Source organism: Sinohyriopsis cumingii, chromosome 8 (genome assembly GCF_028554795.1).
Source record: "Sinohyriopsis cumingii isolate HCF-2022 chromosome 8, ASM2855479v2, whole genome shotgun sequence".
Classification (NCBI taxonomy): Eukaryota; Metazoa; Mollusca; class Bivalvia; order Unionida; family Unionidae; genus Sinohyriopsis; species Sinohyriopsis cumingii.
Genome location: NC_142968.1, coordinates 74,031,938 through 74,055,481, shown reverse-complemented (window position 1 = coordinate 74,055,481; position 23,544 = coordinate 74,031,938). Strand labels below are relative to the sequence as shown.

Below are 23,544 nucleotides of genomic sequence, written 5' to 3'. Positions count from 1 at the left end.
TAAACTTATAGCATGACATAGCATATGATGGAATCTTGTGAAAGCAGCTAGCTTCATATTTCAGTATATCACCATAAAACTTGCATATTATGGTCATTGTTTGAAGATGGAACTGTCAACTTATTGTCTTCTTGCAACACCTGACAGAAGAAGTTTTCTGAATGGCTCTTAACAAATTTGTCAGTGAATTTCTGTGAAACTTAGTGCCTGTTTTGGTTTTGATTAGAAGACTGCATGCCTACTGGTCAGTCAATTTACTCACACTAATTTTAGAAGAGTAACAAACTTGTATGTCTCCATCATTGTGGTAGGGAGGAGATCAGGAAGCAGCAGGGGTGTATATATGTGAACAAATTGCTCACCATTTTATTAAGTTAACACTGTAGAGCAAGATTTATTTTATATTATACCATTAGTAAAAAATTATACCTACCTGTACTAATATTATTATATAGAGTCCACATGTTATTATGACTAAAGCTTCTGCTCTGTTTTTATATAGTATGCCTAGGAAACCTGCCATAAAAATATTTTGAAATGCTGGTTAGGCTAATAGTTGAGAAATACCTTTGAACTATGTGAGGTTTGTACGTATTGGGGTGGGGTTCTTCCAATATAATTTAATTAAATTATGATGAAAGTTCCACCCTGGCTCGTTAGGTTAGAAGGTTAAATTAGTGACAAGATAGATTTACAGCTCTGAGCCCCCAGTCAGCAATGCCGACAGTTAAATTATAGAGAACACTAAGATGAAATTCAATCAATAACAATTTAATAAATGTGTTAATTTAAAACAATAACTTCCAATCACTCGTCTTTCCCTCGACCAAGTGACAGCCTAATTCATCCCGTGATTTACAGTGTGAGTTTGATTTTCCCCCGTCCTTGCATCTACTCATCTATTTCTTTCCCACAGATTTCTTCCTTCTTTCCGTTCCTCTAACTCCTCTTTTGTCTCCGTTTCCCTCTCTACTATCTCCTCCTCCAATTTCGCTTTCTCCTGACTTCTCACCTTACTTCTCCTTTCCTCCGTCTCTCTATCTGAGACTACGGGACCAAACTGTAACTGGTCTGTCCCTCAAAGCTTCCTGTGAAAAACCACAAGGCGTTAACATATGTTTTATCGAATCTCACCTCACACTATATCGACAATTAATCATCAGATAGCTATCACTGTTTCGGTCACGCATGCATACACATCGAAATTCCCACACACTTCTTGCAGGGTAAACAATGGCGTAATAACACGGTATCAGCGAATTGTTATACAGACATCAATACATTGCGTCACGTCAGTATATACACATATATATTTAATCTCATCGTACTACAATCTGACAACAATCAGATGCATGTCTGTACATGACAAATATTCAACAATGGCAAATTAATCATATGAACATATGTGTTAGTCTACTATAAAATACCCACATAGCAAAGTACAATACTAACTCTTACGACGGCTAGCAAGCTATATAATTCTTTACAAATATCAACTCATTTCTTCAAAATATGCAACATATTACAAAACAAAGTCATTCTTCGTACTACGATTCTAGTAATAATAAAGTATACATATGACCTACAATTAAAATGCAGTCGTATTCCACAAAGACCGAACAAATATCAAACTGACCTTATTGGAAGCTCTCTGTACTTAGAATTTCCCGCTCTAAGATTTTCCCGCCAATAACGAATGGCTATTCGGAGTTACGCTAACCTCTTCTCTGGGTAATTTCTCTCAGCGAACTAACTCTTGCCGGAAGATGCGGGGATATCATTCTACCCAAATCAAGGTCTCTCCCCTATCTTGATTCTGATTGGGTGGCGCTGTGCCCCAGTCCAATTGTCTTAGCGGCCAGTTCAACCTGTCAGGCAACTTCTTTTGCTCTTGGAAAACATTTCGACACCTAGGTGATAATTGGCTATCGGGCGGCCTCGCAACTCCTATGTCCGGCTCTTCAATTCTAGCCACAACAATCTTACCTAACGGATTAGTGCTAGCCTTCGGCAGTGTTTGACATCAAACAATGGCCTGTCAGAATTGCTTTGATTATACATGTTTCAACTGGGCTACTCTGGGTCGGGGTAAACATGACAGACTAACAAATTGCCAACATTTACTGTTCAAACTTAAGGGATATATATGGGATTCTCATTATTAACATTGGATGAAGATGGGTATTCACAATAAGCAACTTACATTTAAGCTACACATATTGACCTATTGTCCATCAGATAGGCATCTCTAAGTTTATATTAGTGTTAGCTACATGTACATGGTACCTTTGTGTTTAATAAATCATGTCTATAAATCAAATGTCATGTTCAGTAAGCTACAATACAGAGAGTAGTTTATAATCCAGTCTCTCTGCAGACAGGTACCACATTTATCCATGTATGAGTCAGTGCTGTCCGTCATTCATTGGTCCATAAAGCACAATATAGCTGTTCTTATTCCATCTAAATTCTTTGGGGGATTGCCATGAAACTTGACATACATATTCATCCCAGGTTTAATTGGTCCTAAAGGAAATTGGTGCCACATCAACATAGAATAAGACTGCTACAGTGACCATTTTGAAAATCTTGTTATTGCTAATGCTTCTGAAAGAATGGTCATGTGAACAGGACTTCCTATGATGTCCAGTTGGTTGTAAATATCAAAGGTACCAGTCTCAATCTGATAGTGCCACCACAGCAGCCATCTTGAAAATGTTATGGTTAGTTCTGAATGGAAGACCTGTTGAGATAGGGTTGTCACCAAGAGATCTTGTGATTTCTTTAGTGGATCCCAAACAAAGGTGCCCTGGGTGACCAAGTAGTCTAAGGTACTAGCTTTTACAGATCACTCAGATCTCACCTCCTTTTGCCTGGGTTTGAATCTTGGAATGGCCAACATGGGTATGTGAGAAAACATGCCAGTAGCTTCCTGTCAATGGTTCTTCCTAGGTTTTTTCTTCACCAGATATACTGGCTGCCATGTGTTGAAATGGTGTCAAACCTCACAAAACCAATTGGACCATACATGAAAATGAGGCCAGTTTCATCTCCAATATGGTTACCATTGTGGCAATCATGCAATATTAGTCTGGTTGGACCAAAATGAAAACAGCCCATATATTACATCTAGCATGGTCTCCACAGCTGCAATCTAAACTGAGTCATATTTTCATGGGTTTTAACTAAACAACTTGGTATGATGTCTAGCTGATCCTAAATGAAAATGTTGATAATTTGATATCCATTATGACCACAATAGCAGCCATCTTACTCAGGAACAGAAAGTCACTTTGACAGAATTTTTACCAAAAGACTTCCGGGGCCCCGAATGGCCGAGTGGTCTAAAGCGCTTACCATTACAGATCACTGCCATCTCACCTCTGTCTATGTCGGTTCGAGTCTCGGAGTTGGCTAATATGGTTATGTGAGAAAGCTTGCCAGTAGCTTCTTGTGGGTCGGTGGTTCTTTCTGGGGGTTTTCCAGGTTCTTCCTCCAGCATTAATGCAGGCTGCCATATATAGCCTATCTTGTGCTGAAAATGGCGTTAAACCCTACATGTCTAGCTGATCCTAAATGAAAATGTTGATAATTTGATATCCATTATGACCACAATAGCAGCCATCTTACTCAGGAACAGAAAGTCACTTTGACAGAATTTTTACCAAAAGACTTCAGGGGCCCCAAGTGGCCAAGTGGTCTAAAACACTCACCGTCACGGATCACTGCCATCTCACCGCTGTCTGCATGGATTCGAGCCTTAGGCTCAGCTAATGTTGGTACATGATTGAGAAAGCTTGCCAATAACTTCTCATGGATCGATTGTTCTAACCTGGATTTTCCAGGGTTCATCCTCCATCATGCCAGAAAACGTGTATATTAGAAGCACACACTGGATAACCAGTTCATGATACTCATCTTTACTGTGAGCAACAATCAGGGTGTTAAGAGACCTATATTAGTTACTCATAAAGGATGTACTCAGTGTAATCCATTGTAAATTCCCCCTTTAGACAGGGCTTGAATTAAACTTTCTTAACTTGCATTTTTTATTTCAAAGTAAAGAATTATTTTTCTACCAGCAGTTTTTCCCCCAGTAACTTTTATTACTCTGTACTATAAGTCATGAGTTTATGAATAATGATGAACTACTGCTTACATTTTCATCAGTTTCAATTAGAATTTTAGTGACCACTATTATGGCCTAGTGGACAGAGTGTCTGCCTCGGATGCAGGAGGTTGTGGGTTCGATCCCCATCCGAGTCATACCAAAGACTTACAAAAATGGTACTAACAGCTGCCTCACTTGGTGCTCAGCATTAAGAGGTTATATTGTTAGGACTGGTCGTCCTGGTGTCAGGATAATATGGCTGGCTTGGACATCATGCTACATGTCTGTGGCATGATGCCCCACTTACTCTGCTAGACATCACTATAAACTGTCTTACTGCAGACATTGTAGTGATATGGCTGAATTTTGTTTAAAGTAGTGATATGGCTGAATTTTTTTTAAAGAACATAAAAAATCCAAATCACACACACACACACACACACACACACATTCTTGTTTTTGGTGGATATAGAGGACTTGTGTATGGAACCGTGTACCGAGGACATTTGTTCTGGCGATGTTAGAGCAAAATCAAATACTGTTTGAGGCAGTACATTAATAGGAAATGGTGATGTATCAAGGAGGGAACTGTATTATCATTTCTAAGGAATATGAAATTTAGCAGTGCAAGCGAGGACGCACACGTTTACACAAATTTTCTGTATAATCCGTACAAACTAAGGACGCACACTATTTGACAAAATCATGGAGACCATGGACATTCGTACATTATGACCAACAAGGACATATTTGCACATCTAATCCAGTTTTAACAATCAGTACGATCGCTCAGGTGGCCTAGTGGTTTGAGCGTCCGCCTCGGATGCGGGAGGTTGCGGGTTAGAACCCAGGCAGAGCCATAACAAAGACATGACAATGGTACTAACAGCTGCCTCGCTAGTCGCTCAGCATTAGGAGGTTAGTGTTATGACTTAGTCGGCCTGGTGTAAAAATAATGTGACTGCGTGTGACATCATGCTACATGTATGTGGCATAATGCCCCAATGATAGACATCACTATAAACTGCCACACTGCAGACAACATAGCGATATGACTGAAAGATTGTTAAAGCTACGTTAAAATCAAATCTAAATCACATATTATTAAGTAATTGTAACCTCTATAAGGGTTTCGACTACAACTGGTCTTTAGGGCAATTACATAATTTTTTTAATATATATCTTGTTGTTATTGACGGAATGATAAATTAGAGGATAGTTGTATAGTTTCTACAACATGAACTGCTGACGGTACGGAAAGTTGATGAAGAGAAACCATGCAGATGTGCAGTTATATATTTAGCAAATTTTGAGATCTGTGGTCATGCATTGATTAGCGAAAAATGTATGTATAGAATGGACATGTCGGGCTTTCTAATTTGGAACAGAAGTTGTAGAGAAGTCTTTGGAAATTTGGGGTAAACTTATGACTTCTAGTGGAATCGTGCCAGGGATTGATACTGCTCGGTCAAGCAAATACCCCTGGATTATAGCAATACTATTTGGCTGGATTAGATCATTCATGGCAGGAAACTTGCCTTATTGGCAATGACTATTCACTTTTTGACAAAATATAGTAATATCTTTGTTGCATAATACGCGTATGAATCTTCTCTCTTTCTTTCTCTCTCTCTCTCTCTCTCTCTCTCTCTCTCTCTCTCTCTCTCGGGCATGTGCAGATGTAAAGTTGTGTTTGTGTTAGCCATAGTGTATTTCACTGAGACTTTTTATTTTTCAAGTAACTTTGGTTGAATAAATCAGTGATGCATACAACATTATTTCTGTTGTAATCTGTATAATATTTTATCTCAACCTCAAGACAAAGAATAATGATAGACTAAAACATCGACAACAACAACAACAACAACTTATCTATGTTAACTGAATCGAAACCTCATAAAATGCTTTAAAGTTCAGTAATTGCAGAGGCGAAGAACCGAGTTCTATGAGAGTAGATGTATGCATAAATTTAGTGTATGGGGATACTTGTCTAATACCTTTTTACAAACAGTTTATTCTGTTATTTTTTGTTTTGGAGCCATGAATGAACAAGATTATACTTTAATGGTACAACACTCTCTTGGTTCACCTTCAGAATCATTTAGTTTATACATTTGCTAATTCAATGTACCATGTAAAGGTGTTTTGTATCGCTGATTGGAAGCTTTAAACAGTTTTTTTTCCTTCCTGCGTCGCCTTCTGTATTAAACATACTGAAAAAAGACTAAATGAGTAAGAATATTACAGTCTAATGCAGCTCTAAGTAAATGTTCTGTTAAGTTATAAATACAAGTTCGTCCTGTAGAACATCCTGAGAGTTTTGGCTATTGTTAAAAACCTCTTTAAATTTGGGAAAGCAATATAGATTGATGTCTTGTATTTATATGTTGTGTGTTGTTTTAATAAGACTTCGTTTGCAACAGAAATAGCGATCCAGTAATTCATGACATGTTCAGCAAAGTCATCCAATCACCAACGGAAGCAAGTAAATACATTTAAAAGAACATTTAATGCATTCAACAGTGTATGGTTGCTTGCACATTTAGTCACAGGTCTTAAGAGCGTGATAATGAAAAACATATTCGTGTAATTAAATGTTTCATTTTGGGACTGATCACCTTGATGATAAATGTTTGACCTCTGTATAATATATTTATCTTTCTATATATTTATTGAAGTTCTGTGCATGTAACTTCCAAATTCGGTTAGTGATAATTTGACTCATCGTGACGGGATTTTTTTTACTTGAATCACATGTTATATCCTGTTTGAATACTAAATAGGCAAATTATGAAATAGGGGAGGATATAGCTCATTTAATAATCACAAAATAAATTTTGCATATCAAGGATGTCTTTTCAATATCTTAACGTGTGTAAAATCTCGCCGCACACAGGACATTTTAACTTTACAGATGGGTTGGATAATTAGCAATTTCATTCCAACTCTACAATGAATTCATGCGTATTTCCAATAGCATTTTGATGTACTTCTTTCATACATGTCGTAGATTGAACGTGTGTGGTATGAATGTATCCTGAGTTTCCCAACACTATTGTCTCACATGTATGAAATATTAATAAAAATACCAGGGACTGTTATATGCACCAGCTTATCTTCTTATAGTTTAGCTTAGTAGTTTGTATTTGATGCTTGGATCTAAAGGGAGATAATACGTTTTTGCAACGTGTAATTTGATAGTGGAGATCTATCTACAAGTTTTCCACTGGGCAATCGAGGACATTGTTTCGGGCGTGTGTATCACCAACTTAGGAGGAAAGATACACTCCAAAATCGTGAACAAGTACCAAGCATGTAAAAGGGGACCTTCCTACAAATCATGATGTTACGTTATTCTAGGCTAAAATAATTGGGAGAAGCAAGATTTGACCATTTTACCAACCGAGGACGTCCTCGGTTTACACCAAATACAAACACACACACACACACACACACAGACTTTTAGTGTTATTTTGACTTATGAAAAACTACATGTATAAACTGATTTGTTTATTTGTTGATTTCAATGGGCACAAACTGCAAACAACAAAGATCCTGATCTGCTTTAGAATAATGCACCTGCAGATCAGGGTCTATGTAGTTAGTTATACTGATCTACTCTAACACACTGCATAGACCTTGACCTGGCACATTTTGCACCGGCAGATCTTGGTCTGTGCAGTTTGCAGTTGGACTCATCTTATAGTGGAGTTTGTATGGTATGACCTTTGTAATGAATTATATTGTCTTGGAAGTCTTTAAACCAGCACAGATTAGAAAATAGATTAATAACATTTTGCAAAGGTTCGAAAAGAAAAAGTGCAGAAAAACCCTGCAACAATTTGACCATCTATACCTGTTTATAGGATGAGTTTAGCTGCAAACCAGACAGATCCAGATCTGACATTGTGTAATCATCTGCCAGATCTGAGTGTGTGCAATGTATTAGGAGTAATCAGCTGAAGAAGCAAAACAGATCCTGATCTGCCATAGCATAATGCACCTGCAGATCAGGATCTTTGTTGTTTGCAGTTTGACTCAATTTATAAATGAGTACATATGGTATAATGAATAAAGGTGCAAAATACATGTTCCCATAAAAATTGCTGCAAATTTAGTTTCCTTTTCCCAGAAGCCAACAAAAAATATTTTTATTACATGTACCACAACTATTGAGGAAATATGTACAGAGCAAATCCTTAACTTCTTGCATGTCAGGCTGTTATTATTAGACCACCATGTAACTTGTCAGCTTACCTATACAATGTGAAAGAATTAGCTCTCAAAGGTTTAGTTAAAATGTTTTCTAAAACACGTTTTGGGGATGCATGGCAAGGCATTAATGTTGAAGAAAACATGAGAGAAAATGTATATCCACAATATTGGGCTACACTTAAGAAGGCTGATCTTGTAGTAATGAAATCAGTGCCAAATGATTTTTGCAATGCCTGTGTATTTTGCTGAATTTACTTGAAACTTGAAACAGGTATATTATTATATGTTGTCTATCGCTGGCAAATTTACAACTTGCCAAAAACTGCATAAATTTGAATTCTCAGCTCACATTTTCCACAGTTAACTTGCATTTTTGTTTGGCAAGATGATTTAAGAATTTAATTAAAATCTTTTTGTTTTTTAAGTTAACTTGAAATATTACCATTTCCCTTCCCTGATCTAATTTTTAAGCAATTCAAGATAAAGGGGCAGAACCTCTGTCTGCGCTGGTAACAAGTCTCAGATTCGTCCAATGTGGGTATGTGAGAAAGCTTGCAAGTAGCTTCTCGTGGGTCGGTGGTTCTTTCTGGGGTTTTCCCGGGTTCTTCCTCCACCATTATATGTATAGCTTGTCATGTGCTGAAAAATGGCATTAAACCGCACAACAGCAACAACAACAACAATAAAGGGGTAGAACTTAGTAATACTTGGAAGGTGCATCACATACCACTCATTTGAGGTCCTATCTTCAAAATTAAGGTACAACAGCAAAATATTTTATGTTATCAGACATATATATTAGTCTATAACATTAAAACTGTTTGTGATTATGGAATGAAATTTACTTTATTTATACATACACCATCACTAGCATGTCTGCAGCATGCTTCACTGGTTCATCCTGTTTTCAAGGTTAAGGCCATATCTTATCATTTTATGTGTATCATACTTTCACATCTGAATAACTTGAAATGTTTTTGAGATTAAGTGATGAAAATTGCTGTACATCATTGCGAGAAGGTTTGTGGCATACCTCATTAAGGGTCCCATCATAAACATTTTAACTCAGTATTTTATGTTCGCATCACACTTTCCTTAACTTTAAAGATGTTTGAGATTGAAATGATTTGGTAGACTTATCAGTCATTTTAATGGAATGTCACATACCCCACATTTAAAGTGCTATCTTCAAGGTCAGTGATATTGTTCAATAGTTTAAGGTTTTCTTTTATAGCATTTTATAATCTTATAGCCTTTTGAGATTAAGGTATGATGACCTCAGTATCATAGACAGGAGACTAGTTCAATTAATTTTCCTTTTTGGTCAGCAGTGGGGATATATTAAGTGCTTACAAATACAAATTTGGTTTGTTCTACATTAACAGTTCCTAATTAAGTTCTTGACATTCACCTTTTCAGAGGCCAGATTGGTGTGGTTGTTGTCAGTATAAAGTTTCTTGTCTAAATTGATCTGTTACCTTATATATTCATAAGTCAAGTCAGACTGCAAACAACAAAGTTCATGATCTGCTGTTTTCTATAATGTGCCTGGAGGTTAGGGTCTATGATGTTTATTTTACTGATTACCCCTAACAAACTGCATAGATCCAGATTTGCTGGCACATCTGGGTGTGTGCAGTTTGCAGTTGGACTTGTCTTATATGCGAGTATATACAGTAAGGAAGTTTGTTGATGCAAACAAAATGTGTATGTTCATTATAACTTGGTTTAAAGGAAAGGCACCTGTTTTAATGTTGATACCACCTTGCTTATCAGTTATCCATGTGCATGTGATTCTTCATATGCATCTACACCCAAGATTACACTTGGTGTTATGGTTATTGTAACTGACCTTACTGTTAATTTACTGTCCTTGATAAAAGACACTCTTGACATAAACAGGGTCTCTTGTGTTTGTTATTTACCTGCATTAGCAGACAGTATAATGTGTTTGTTTTTCCAGTGGCAATATTAGCATTATTGTCATCACCAATGCAAGATTGTATCTTGGGCTTGGGCAAGGTCATATAACATAATGAGACATTCAAAACCATGACATGATGTTCTGCAAGAAAACATTTCTTATCTCTCACAATCCCAAAATTTAAAGGTGTGATCATGGTTTCTAAATTTGTTGTTTATATACTAACTACTGTATATATGATACCTCCAGTAAGCAGCCACTTAACTGTATGTTTATACATGTACCTCCCTTAGGCAGTCACCAACAGTAATTGGGATGCCTCCTTTAAGCAGAATTTACTATATATGGGATACTTTCCTTAAGCATTCCCCTGCTGTATATGGGATACCCACCCTTTAATAGCCACCTAGGTGATACCTTTCTTAAACAGACACCTACAATATATTGGATACCTACCTTAAGCAGCCACCTACTGTAATTGGGATACCTCTTTTAAGCAGTCAACTACTGTATGTGTTTAGAAATGTGTTGAAATATTTTTGACCATTTATAGGAGGTGACTTAGATAATTTTGGCAGAGAAACTACTTGGTTGGAAGTTTAATGGATATGATAAGATGATTGTTGAAGGGAGGTAACTTACGTGGAGAGGTAATTCATATGAGGACCTTTAATTGAAAAAAACAAAAACAAATTACCCTGAATCTGATAGATCATTATGACCTCTTTATTTGATTACATTCTTTAATTCACAGGATCAGAAGATATGGAGAGCCCCGTGTGTGACCCGCGTGAGTTGTTTGAAAATATAGGCAGACTTGTGATGGAAGCCAGGACCCCTGATACTTCTGTAAAGGGAAGAGTAGAAGGACCTCATTGTCCACCCCAAAGTGTGCCCACATTGCATTCTTGTGACAGTCAGAAAGAAGAGGTACACTGTCATTGAATAAAGGCTTAAATTGGTTATAAACAAATTTCAGATATCTGTGATGTATTCCATGCCTAGGTCTTTTTTTTTCTTAAAATAGCCACCAGCAGGCCAAGAACCGATTCCCAATGACCATGCAGGTTTTATCATCAGACCCAGACTTTTTTCCCAGTGACCCCACTCAGACTTGCATTCCATTCCATGTAACCTGTGACTGTCAGGCCCGACCCCACAGGTTTCATCATCATAAGGCCCCATTCTCACTGATATTTCAATCTTGTGTCAGGCCCAGACAACATTCCCAGTGACCATCAAGTTTCTATTTTGGCAAATCGTTTGTGTCTTTAGCAAAAAAGAATTCACCTTGGTAGGCCTTTTTAAATGCAAAAGATATGCTTGCAATGCATGTTTTCAAAATTGTAATATAATGATCCAAAGGGGTTTTGTTATCAAACAGTTTTAACTCTGGCATGAATCCCAATAGAAGCCACTTGTTTCCCCTTGATTCCAAGGACTTTATACAATTTCTGTTGTAAACTGGAAATTGCAACACATCCCGACCATAAATAATTTCCCACTAATTAATACATGACCATAAATCCTACAACTTCACAGTTGCCTGTCAACCTCACAAATGCATGGTTTCTCCTCATTATGTTTCCGTAATGTAGCACCTGTATTTCTTGCCATAAAAATATACTATTCAACCACCTGATACAGGGAACTATTTCTCTTGTGCTACCTTAGGCCAGTCAAATTATGATTTTAATCTTCATTACTCCTGTAACTCTACACCATATTTACCATCATAGCAACAATAAACGGCACCACAGATGATGGAACAGTCGCTTCTCACTTATTCCTTTATGCATTTTACCAGTTCCCAATCATAAATACTGCACATGAAGTCACACACTCAGTCCACACAATAGGGACTACTGAGATCCAGGACACTCATATGGCTCTGACCTGAACTCACTAAAGTTTAACAATGATATCATGAAATCTCACCAACACTGCACTCCATGACATTTTCTTCTAGTAATTGGCTGAGAACTATTTCCCCACCACCGATTTCAAAATATCAAACAAGTGATCACAAAAATCAAAGAAATCCCTAAAATGGAGTCTTATATACAAATGCACATACTCCAAATTTATTACAGTATGTGCAAAAATTTGACAGAAGTTGACTGATCGTTTAGCAAAGTTGGTTCCACATCATATGATAAACAAGAATGAATTCAAGTCATTTACACCAATTATAAGCCAGCATCTTCATGCATGGTTATTTATGAATGCGTTAGTGGATTTGTTCAAAAACATTATGTAGAATTTATTCTTGCAGAATTATGCAAGTCTATTATTATTACTGTACATCTTTTTATCCTTTAACTCATTAACCCCTGGAGGTTTTTGTTGTTTTTGCCTGAAATACAAGTAGGAAACACATTTTGGGGGCTATTTCTGAATACATCGTAATACATCGACTTTCAAGAGATATCCCATTAACCTGATTCCTAGTTTTGCTAGAAATATCATTTTTCATTAGCTAATTTGCTTGTGCATGAGCAGAAGGGAAAAAGTTGGAGTTTTTTTTGCTTAACAAACCCATCATTTTTGTATTGAGACCACTTTTTATTCCAAATGCCCATCTTATCCTACTTTTCGAAAAGGTTCACCTGTCTGTGTGCAGTTGAGACCAGTCTGCCTTGGATCTGAGGTGAAAAAGTCTAAAACCCGGACACAAAATCGGATTCCGACCATAGTAGTGAAGGGGGGCACTTTACGGACAATGGGAATTAGCATTAAAAACACCCCTGGGTCAGTTTACGGACAATGGAAATTTAACATGGCGAAAAATCGTGGGTCAGATTACGGACAAGGGGAATTAACATGGCGAAAAATCGTGGGTCACTCTACGGACAAGGGGAATTTAACATGGGAATAAATCGTGGGTCAGTATACGTACAAGGGGAATTTAACATTACGGAAACCCCTGGGGGATATAGCCTCAAGAGAATTTAACATATGGAAATTGAACATGGTGGGTCTGTATAGCGTCAAGGGGAATTGAACATGGTGGGATTGTCTAGGGACAATGATGGTAGAGGGTCAAACACAACAGAGAAAGAAACATACATACACTAGTACAAGCGTGGGATTTATATATAAAGCATTACCAAGACCTGAAATCTTGCTGGGGTGTTCAAAAATTTGCATAATTGTAATGATGCTATAAATAGCTATAATCAAGGAAATGCTCAACGACAAAATGGATGTGACTAAAAGTAACGTTAAAATGACGAAATTGTCCCAGAAATTAAAGGAAAATAAACATATCCCCAAAAATTAAGTTATAATGGTTTAGACTAAAATGGATAAAATTAGTAACTACTTACAAAATCAACTTCTGTGACGATCGTGGATAAATACCTATGTATCTATAATCAGCTGAAATTCCTATGAAATCCCACTATCTATTTATAGCTCCAACTTGTGGGTTTTTCCTTTGGAAAATCCCACTATCTTTTTATAGCCTCAGCTTGAGTGACGTTCCTGTTTATGAATTCTAGTATATATGTATAGCTACAAAATGTGGAAATCCCCAAGTCGATATTTATAGTCTCAAAATTTCCAGCGTCAGTGACGTCACTGTACTGAACACTAGGGGATAAATGGCAACAGTGTTGCAAGTGGCTGACCTGAATACGCGCTACTGTAGGTAGGAAGGTAGAGTGTATCTGATAGGGATAAAGTGAGTTTTATACGGACAAACAGAGACCAATAGACACACACACAAACACACACACACACACAACATACGCGCGCAGACACACACACACACATACACACACAAACACACACACACACAACGTACGCGCGCCGACATACTCACACACACACACAAACACACACACACACAGAAACACACAACGTACGCGCGCAGACATACTCACACACACACATAAACACACACACACTATAAAATAGATCAAATTAGTAACTACTTACAAAATCAACTTCTGTGACGATCGTGGATAAATACCTATGTATCTGTAATCAGCTGAAATTCCTATGAAATCCCACTATCTATTTATAGCTCCAACTTGTGGGTTTTTCCTTTGGAAAATCCCACTATCTTTTTATAGCCTCAGCTTCAGTGACGTTCCTGTTTATGAATTCTAGTATATATGTATAGCTACAAAATGTGGAAATCCCCAAGTCGATATTTATAGTCTCAAAATTTCCAGCGTCAGTGACGTCACTGTACTGAACACTAGGGGATAAATGGCAACAGTGTTGCAAGTGGCTGACCTGAATACGCGCTACTGTAGGTAGGAAGGTAGAGTGTATCTGATAGGGATAAAGTGAGTTTTATACGGACAAACAGAGACCAATAGACACACACACAAACACACACACACACACACAACGTACGCGCGCAGACACACACACACACACATACACACACAAACACACACACACACACACAACGTACGCGCGCCGACATACTCACACACACACACACACACACACACACACACACACAGAAACACACAACGTACGCGCGCAGACATACTCACACACACACATAAACACACACACACTATAAAATAGATAAAATTAGTAACTACTTACAAAATCAACTTCTGTGACGATCGTGGATAAATACCTATGTATCTATAATGAGCTGAAATTCCTATGAAATCCCACTATCTATTTATATCTCCAACTTGTGGGTTTTTCCTTTGGAAAATCCCACTATCTTTTTTATAGCCTCAGCTTGAGTGACGTTCCTGTTTATGAATTCTATTATATATGTATAGCTACAAAATGTGGAAATCCCCAAGTCGATATTTATAGTCTCAAAATTGCCAGCGTCAGTGACGTCACTGTACTGAACACTAGGGGATAAATGGCAACAGTGTTGCAAGTGGCTGACCTGAATACGCGCTACTGTAGGTAGGAAGGTAGAGTGTATCTGATAGGGATAAAGTTGGGGTTTGTATGAAGTAAAGAACCGAAAGTACAGTGAAACTCAAGGATGATGACCCAATCTGTCTGTCTATTGATGCGTGTATTTACTTAAGAAGAAATATGACGTCTAAAACACAAAGAGATACGGCAAGCATGATTAGAATGAACACAACGATGTTTTCCTTCACGCCCGTGTAATTTAGAGCTTCAATCCTCTTTGAAGACAAACTTGGTCTCCTTTTGTAGGGCTTGAAATAATAAAAAAACCTGAAAAAATCTTAAGCACTTTGCTATAGATAATTTCATCAACAGACTAACAACATAAATACCGTTACAACACTAGAAAGCCTTAAATCTTCTATCAAAAAGAAATGCATGAAAAAATTAAAGATTAACGATAACTAACCAATGAAACCGAATTTAACAAAGGCAATGACATGTGAAGAAATGGCTCTCACTTTGGAAAGGTAGGCGAATGTACTCTGTCATGCACCATCAACTTGAAAAAAAATTATAAACAGAGAGAAACCTGAATTCAAAATTCAGTTGTTTTTTTTTTCAAAATTATTTAGTTTTTTTTTTTTTTTTTTTTTTGGGAACAAATCTAAGCACTAATATAGAGTGGAAAAGGGAAAATGCACATACAAGCTTTGATATTTCTGAAAAAACGAGGGGATATTCCTAACGTTCATAACCACCTATGGACTTGGACTTTTCTGTGACTTATCCACAAAACAGGATGTACATATTTCTGGTCCAGCTGCAAGTGTGTGCGTGTTTTTGAAAATGGTAAAAATTGGATATACAATTTTCTCGTGACACATAAAGTGCAGAGTCTGTGCAAGTGTCAAAAGCCAAAGTCATATAAGTTTTGTATTTTGTACGGCTTGTAAAGATTTACACTTTAGAAAATGTGAAGTATCACAAGTTATTATCACAAACAGAAGTGGAACATAGGGGCTTGCAAGAAAGAAAATAACCCAGACAGTTGGTGTCATCAAGAGTGCTAAAGACGGTACCCGAACTTGCTTGCTTGCTTACTTGAATTAAAGTGATTTTCGCTCTAATGGAGCATATATCACTGGTTTAATAACGCACCGCGTGATTTTTAATTACTCCTGGGGAAGGAAAGAGAGTCTCATCCCCCAGGCTTTTATGTACTCACAGACTACTTTTAAATTTAGCCACTCAGGTGTAGGACTAACTAGTCCTTAACAACCTGACTGAAAGGCTTTAAACATGAGTGGGAATAGTCTCACCACACACTCATTTTTCTGTCCGAGCGTGGTAAAGGAGGAAAAAGGTGCTAAAAAAGACAGCCATGGGTGTTAAGTACTCAACAAAACGCTAGCCCGTACTTATTTCAAATCAAGTCCCGTTTTTGCTAATGGACAGTAAAAAGTACCAATAATGTGTTAACCACTTGTGCAATTAGTTCAAATCTAACGAGTCTGTTAAATTTCCTACTTCCTAACATATCTATCTAATATTAGTACTTAGTGTACATAAAAATAGCCATACTGATCTTATTTAAATCATTATGTCTAAGACACATATACCAGTTTGGTCACTGTTAGGTTTAAAAAGTTAAGTTTGTTGCGGTGTTGAAATGGGTCAAGTTTGTTTCGAGAATAGTTTAGTCAAGGAGGGATACCAAGCCAAATATGGTGCCCTAGTTAATAAAAAGCAATCTTTTGGAGCCCTATAAAGGCTGTTTTTTTTTCTGTTAGAAGGTAACACGTCTCTCTTTTGCTTTCACGTTCTTTCCCGCACTCCTAGTCTCATGAGTCTTGATATCAGGAAATGCGTAGCCATGATGGGCGGCAATGTAAGCAGCGGCTTCTACCAGTTGACTGAGGGGGTATCCAGTGTAGGTTTGTCTGTAGAATTGGGGAAGAACTCTGACCCTAATCCCCATTGAGAAGGTCTTGGTTTAAATGTGTCTAGAGATTTGTAGGCAACGTATTGTATGGCTCTAATAAACTACCCTGCTTGATCTAGTCCCATTTCGGTGTACTTCTCAACCGGGGTCAGCGTCCCCCTCCTCCTCCTCAACCGCCTCAATTTCCTCTTCCGGTTCTGATACTAATTCTTTAGTTGAGGTAGATAGTTTCAAATCCGCTGTTATGGTGTCTGTCGCTGTTATTGTTGCTGTGGTTGTTCTTTCAGCTGAGATTGCCTGTAGTATCGGAGTGAGAAAAGAACGTTGTTGTTGTTGTTGTAGGGTTTAACGCCATTTTTCAGCACGCGATAGGCTATACATGGCGGCCAGTATTAATGGTGGAGGAAGAACCCGGGAAAAACCCGGAAAGAACCACCGACCCACGAGAAGCTACTGGCAAGCTTTCTCACATACCCACGTTAGCCGAATCCGAGACTCAAACCCACGCAGACAAAGGTGAGATGACAGTGATCCGTAACGGAGAGCGCTTTAGACCACTTGGCGACTCGGGGCCCCAGAAAAGAACGTAGTGCCTCCGATAATTACATTTGAGTTTGCCTTACCGTTTGTCTAACATAATTGGCCCTTTGTTTTTGCCACCACTCTTTCCGGGGCATGTTGTTTGTTAGGTATAGTCGGATGTTGACTAGATGTTATTTGTGTTCTCGAGGTGGGTGGAGTGCTAACTAGCTAGGTCTGCATTTCTTGCTCCCGTTACTGTTGCGTATATTTCTTCCCTCCACACCGAGTTCTGGGCCTAATTCTTTTAATTTCGTTGTACCCGAACTTACATTATCCATATTATCACCAACAAAAAAAAAACGCACAAACCTAAAAGAAACACTCACTCACTTTTTTACAGAACATTACTATTTTTAAAATTTTGATAAGCGACGGAAACGAAGGACTTAGAGTTGCACTTTCTAACCAAGATAAAGAAATCATGTGCTGATAGACTCACTTCTGTATTTTTTCTTCTAACTGACTAACATATCATAGGCAATGGAATGTTATTTCTTTTCGAGAGTATGGGGTAGCCCTGAATTTTTTTTTTTTGGAACTTGAAGCTATGGCGGTCGCTTAGGTTATAAGATGGCGACCTCCTCTGACGACAGGCTTTCTCACAGGATAAGGTATGCTTCTTCGGAAAAGAGAAGAAGAACTCTTTGGTGTCGATACAACTGTTGACAAAACCTCTGTCAGGTTCATGCTGCTGCTGTTGCTGCTCTCTCTGCTGTTTATGAAGTCGGTACTTCTCCATCCATTCTTCTTTCTCCTTCTTGAATTCCTCCTTGAAGAGCTCTTCCTTCAGGTCTTCAGTGACTTTTACCATTCTCACATTTTCTATCTCTTCTGGCTTCGGTATCAGACTGTGTCTGACCCTATGCAAATTCACGTAGGCTTCGTTTAGCTTAGCTAGTTTGAAGCACATCTTCGTAGGAGGATGAGTTAACAATGGATGGGCAGACTGGAAACTTCCCCCCGGTTCTTAAAGTCAAAGCGCGGACGTGAACGAAAACATTACTACACGGTTTTCTAGCCGGAACGTTCAAATAGTGTTATGGGAGGGATAGAGAGAAGTCAAAGAGCATGAATCAACATTCCTATAGCCAAACAAACCACAAAGGCATTTTTTTCTTCAAAACACAACATTTTTTTATTCATACTAACAAACAACTCTAACATTTTTTTTAACAATAATCCAACACTATAACATCAAACATTTTTTTCAAATACCATAATTTCCTAGCTTGAGACAAAAGATAAGCATAATGGTCACAAAACCATCGATCTACTTTCACATCGTTTCTCGAAGAAGAACGAGGATCAAAATGAGTCACTAAATGTTCTAAGGAATAACCCTGGCTGCGATGATGCAGAAAATACACACAATATTGTCCACACACCAAGGAATATGTGCCTTGTTATTTCACATTATTGAATCGTGTGGTCTGAGCATTTCTTCCCATAAAGTCAATGATATCGTCTTCCAAAGGGGACAGTCCATAGGAATCAAAATATTCCACACATCCTTCTTGAAGAAAGTAGACGGCTACCCAGTGGGTTCCTGGGAGATGACTGTCGTCCGTGTTGATCACGTAAGCTTGATGGTCTTTAGGTTTGCGATGAGGGAGTTCATCTTTAGCACAGACGACAGGATTCCAAGAAGCAGTGTACAAACTGTGGTTCAAAAGGTAATAAAGTTCTCAGGTATCAATTTTTTGTTTTTTTTTTCTTCTTCACAGGTAATGATAAGTGATCAATTCGATCCTGACTTTTTTGCTTGAAAATGTCTGACAAGTAACCGTTTCTTCGCCTTGTCTCCCAACTCTGATCCAACAGAGCTTCGATGCGATGGATCTCTTGAGTTGTTAATGGAGGACAATAATGTTCACGCAAGCCTTTATACCACTGTTGTAACACTTCTTCCGAGATGAGACTCCAAGCTTCGTCCAGATATTCGTCCAATTTTTTCTTCTTGACTCAGCATCAAGCATTTATCGTGTTGAATTTCACTGGGATGATCGTTATGACATCCATAGCAATCTTTCTTGATCAATTCCTTATGTTTTTTCTGTCAAGACTATAGCATAACAGGAAACTAAATGTGATTCTTGTTCTGGCCATCTAGACTTCATCATGATGACTTCTTCGTCTTTGTCTTGGGGTTCTCCTTCCTCAGGATCTTCACATTCCATGTCCAAAGAATCCCTACTATACAAACATTGATAAAAGTCTTCCATGACTTCTAATAGTCTAGAATGACTTCTCTCAAACTGTTGGTTTATATCGTATTGTCCAATTCAGCATACAGGATGACGTTCACCGTATTATCTGCGCGTAGATTTTCTGCAAACTGAAATTCCACACGCATCTGGCCGGATTTTATAGGGTGAAAATGTCCCTCCTCGCTGTCTTGACTTACAATTCGTTAGAGAACCGTTTTCGAAAATGGAGTTTCACTGTAACTTTCCCTTTGGAGAATGGAATATTTTGTCCCAGATCTCCTTTTATAGCAATGTTGACAGTGTCTAAATACGACTTACTGACGGGCATATAGTGAGGATGTACAAATTCACGGTGTACGTGATAGGTGTTTGCACCTTCCTGGTCATTGTTTGTGGTACTATCCACTTTGAAAGGAATGACACGCAGTAACGGAACAGAGTTGTGTCCCACCACGTTGTACTCCACCACATCGGAATACACAAAGATCAAATTAAGTCCTTGGTTCAGTTCTATCGGGTTTCCAAAAGCTCTGTAAAAATCCATATTACTTTTGATCTTGGGGCTCATATTGTTTGCGACCATTTCTGCATGTCCACCCAAAATTTCAAACAAACTACCATTGAACCTGAGGGACAATGTGTCCGTATCTTGAAATTTGATCACGAGACGATGAGCCACTTTATGGTACTCAATCTTCACACTTTTTTTGGCTCTGTTCAGTGCTTTGCCAAAGGCTAAGTTGAACCTGTCCGCAATAGTGTCCACCAAATGTTCACCACTAAAATAATAACCTGAAGGAATTTTCAAGGTGTAGATAATGAAGGCTGGATTGCTAGCTGGTCTTGTGTCCCCTAAAAACCCGATTTTGTTGATTTCTTCCTCCAATTGGGCATTCAGGATTTCCACCTCGAAAGTGTTTTGCTTTTCGGTGATGTTTTTGATTTGTGTTGGGTGAATGATTTCCACTAAAGCCACTTCCCAATGGGCTTCGTGATCTAACTGGATGGCCTGAGGTAATTTGACCGTGTAACAGCACAACGTGTTGTTGGGAAACACCTCCATGGAACTGTCACTGGGTAAGGTTAAGTAAAATTGGTTGTTATTGCTCATAATTCCAGAGTTTTGTGGCTCTCCGAGGCGATACTGGAAGTTAGAGGAGTGTCTCCGCCCAAAATGGGGTTGTTGTTGTTGTTGTGGTTGTTGTTGTTCGACTGGTGACTGGCACTGGCACTGGACACTAGGTTCCCGTGGTTCCCGTTCGAGGAGAATTTCAGGGAGGGATTAGGAAGCAGGTAACCGATGTAACTGCTCAATACAATGGTTCACACGTGTTTGTCTCCTTGTTGCAAACTCAGATTGGCAATGGATGCACAGATGACACAATACATCACGAAGGTTTGGCAGAAAAAGACGATTTGCGTTTTAGGCACACGTTTTCCATACCACACCCACAAGGGTTGTGTTTGTAAATCTTGCAGAGAAGAATTGGGTGAAGGAGTGATCGCAGTAGCTGAATCTGTGTGAAAGGGCATGATGGTCACTTCTTTTTATAGTGCGAAGCGTCGATGCAAGAATCAAAACTGGGTGGATATCCTTTCCAACGTACTTTGACTTCTTTGACACGTCGTTTGCCCACTTTACGGTTTCTGCGTTTGACAATGCCTTTGATGTCGTACACGTCGTTTTTTTTTTGGTGACACTACTTGATTTGAAATAAGTACGGGCTAAAATTTTGTTGAGTACTTAACACCCATGGCTGTCTTTTTGAGCACCTTTTTCCTTCTTTACCACGCTCGGACAGAAAAATGAGTGTGTGGTGAGACTATTCCCACTCATGTTTAAAGCCTTTCAGTCAGGTTGTTAAGGACTAGTTAGTCCTACACCTGAGTGGCTAAATTTAAAAGTAGTCTGTGAGTACATAAAAGCCTGGGGGATGAGACTCTCTTTCCTTCCCCAGGAGTAATTAAAAATCACGCGGTGCGTTATTAAACCAGTGATATATGCTCCATTAGAGCGAAAATCACTTTAATTCAAGTAAGCAAGCAAGCAAGTTCGGGTACCGTCTTTAGCACTCTTGATGACACCAACTGTCTGGGTTATTTTCTTTCTTGCAAGCCCCTATGTTCCACTTCTGTTTGTGATAATAACTTGTGATACTTCACATTTTCTAAAGTGTAAATCTTTACAAGCCGTACAAAATACAAAACTTATATGACTTTGGCTTTTGACACTTGCACAGACTCTGCACTTTATGTGTCACGAGAAAATTGTATATCCAATTTTTACCATTTTCAAAAACACGCACACACTTGCAGCTGGACCAGAAATATGTACATCCTGTTTTGTGGATAAGTCACAGAAAAGTCCAAGTCCATAGGTGGTTATGAACGTTAGGAATATCCCCTCGTTTTTTCAGAAATATCAAAGCTTGTATGTGCATTTTCCCTTTTCCACTCTATATTAGTGCTTAGATTTGTTCCCCAAAAAAAAAAAAAAAAAAAAAACTAAATAATTTTGAAAAAAAAACAACTGAATTTTGAATTCAGGTTTCTCTCTGTTTATAATTTTTTTTCAAGTTGATGGTGCATGACAGAGTACATTCGCCTACCTTTCCAAAGTGAGAGCCATTTCTTCACATGTCATTGCCTTTGTTAAATTCGGTTTCATTGGTTAGTTATCGTTAATCTTTAATTTTTTCATGCATTTCTTTTTGATAGAAGATTTAAGGCTTTCTAGTGTTGTAACGGTATGTATGTTGTTAGTCTGTTGATGAAATTATCTATAGCAAAGTGCTTAAGATTTTTTCAGGTTTTTTTATTATTTCAAGCCCTACAAAAGGAGACCAAGTTTGTCTTCAAAGAGGATTGAAGCTCTAAATTACACGGGCGTGAAGGAAAACATCGTTGTGTTCATTCTAATCATGCTTGCCGTATCTCTTTGTGTTTTAGAGGTCATATTTCTTCTTAAGTAAATACACGCATCAATAGACAGACAGATTGGGTCATCATCCTTGAGTTTCACTGTACTTTCGGTTCTTTACTTCATACAAACCCCAACTTTATCCCTATCAGATACACTCTACCTTCCTACCTACAGTAGCGCGTATTCAGGTCAGCCACTTGCAACACTGTTGCCATTTATCCCCTAGTGTTCAGTACAGTGACGTCACTGACGCTGGAAATTTTGAGACTATAAATATCGACTTGGGGATTTCCACATTTTGTAGCTATACATATATAATAGAATTCATAAACAGGAACGTCACTGAAGCTGAGGCTATAAAAAGATAGTGGGATTTTCCAAAGGAAAAACCCACAAGTTGGAGCTATAAATAGATAGTGGGATTTCATAGGAATTTCAGCTGATTATAGATACATAGGTATTTATCCACGATCGTCACAGAAGTTGATTTTGTAAGTAGTTACTAATTTTATCTATTTTATAGTGTGTGTGTGTTTATGTGTGTGTGTGAGTATGTCTGCGCGCGTACGTTGTGTGTTTCTGTGTGTGTGTGTGTGTGTGTGAGTATGTCGGCGCGCGTACGTTGTGTGTGTGTGTTTGTGTGTGTATGTGTGTGTGTGTGTGTCTGCGCGCGTACGTTGTGTTTGTGTGTGTGTGTTTGTGTGTGTGTCTATTGGTCTCTGTTTGTCCGTATAAAACTCACTTTATCCCTATCAGATACACTCTACCTTCCTACCTACAGTAGCGCGTATT

General features: G+C 38.2%; 1 protein-coding gene across 2 annotated transcripts in view; it reads left to right on the top strand.

The window, feature by feature from the left end:
• The window catches only part of LOC149793814 (atos homolog protein A-like), a 116,868-nt gene that overhangs the window by 35,444 nt on the left and 57,880 nt on the right, over window positions 1–23,544 (top strand). For both annotated transcript variants that reach the window (XM_089967818.1, XM_089967819.1), the window contains exon 2: window positions 11,005–11,180. In XM_089967818.1, coding sequence (XP_089823944.1) covers window positions 11,005–11,180 — 176 coding nt within the window. The remainder of the gene's footprint in view (window positions 1–11,004; window positions 11,181–23,544) is intronic.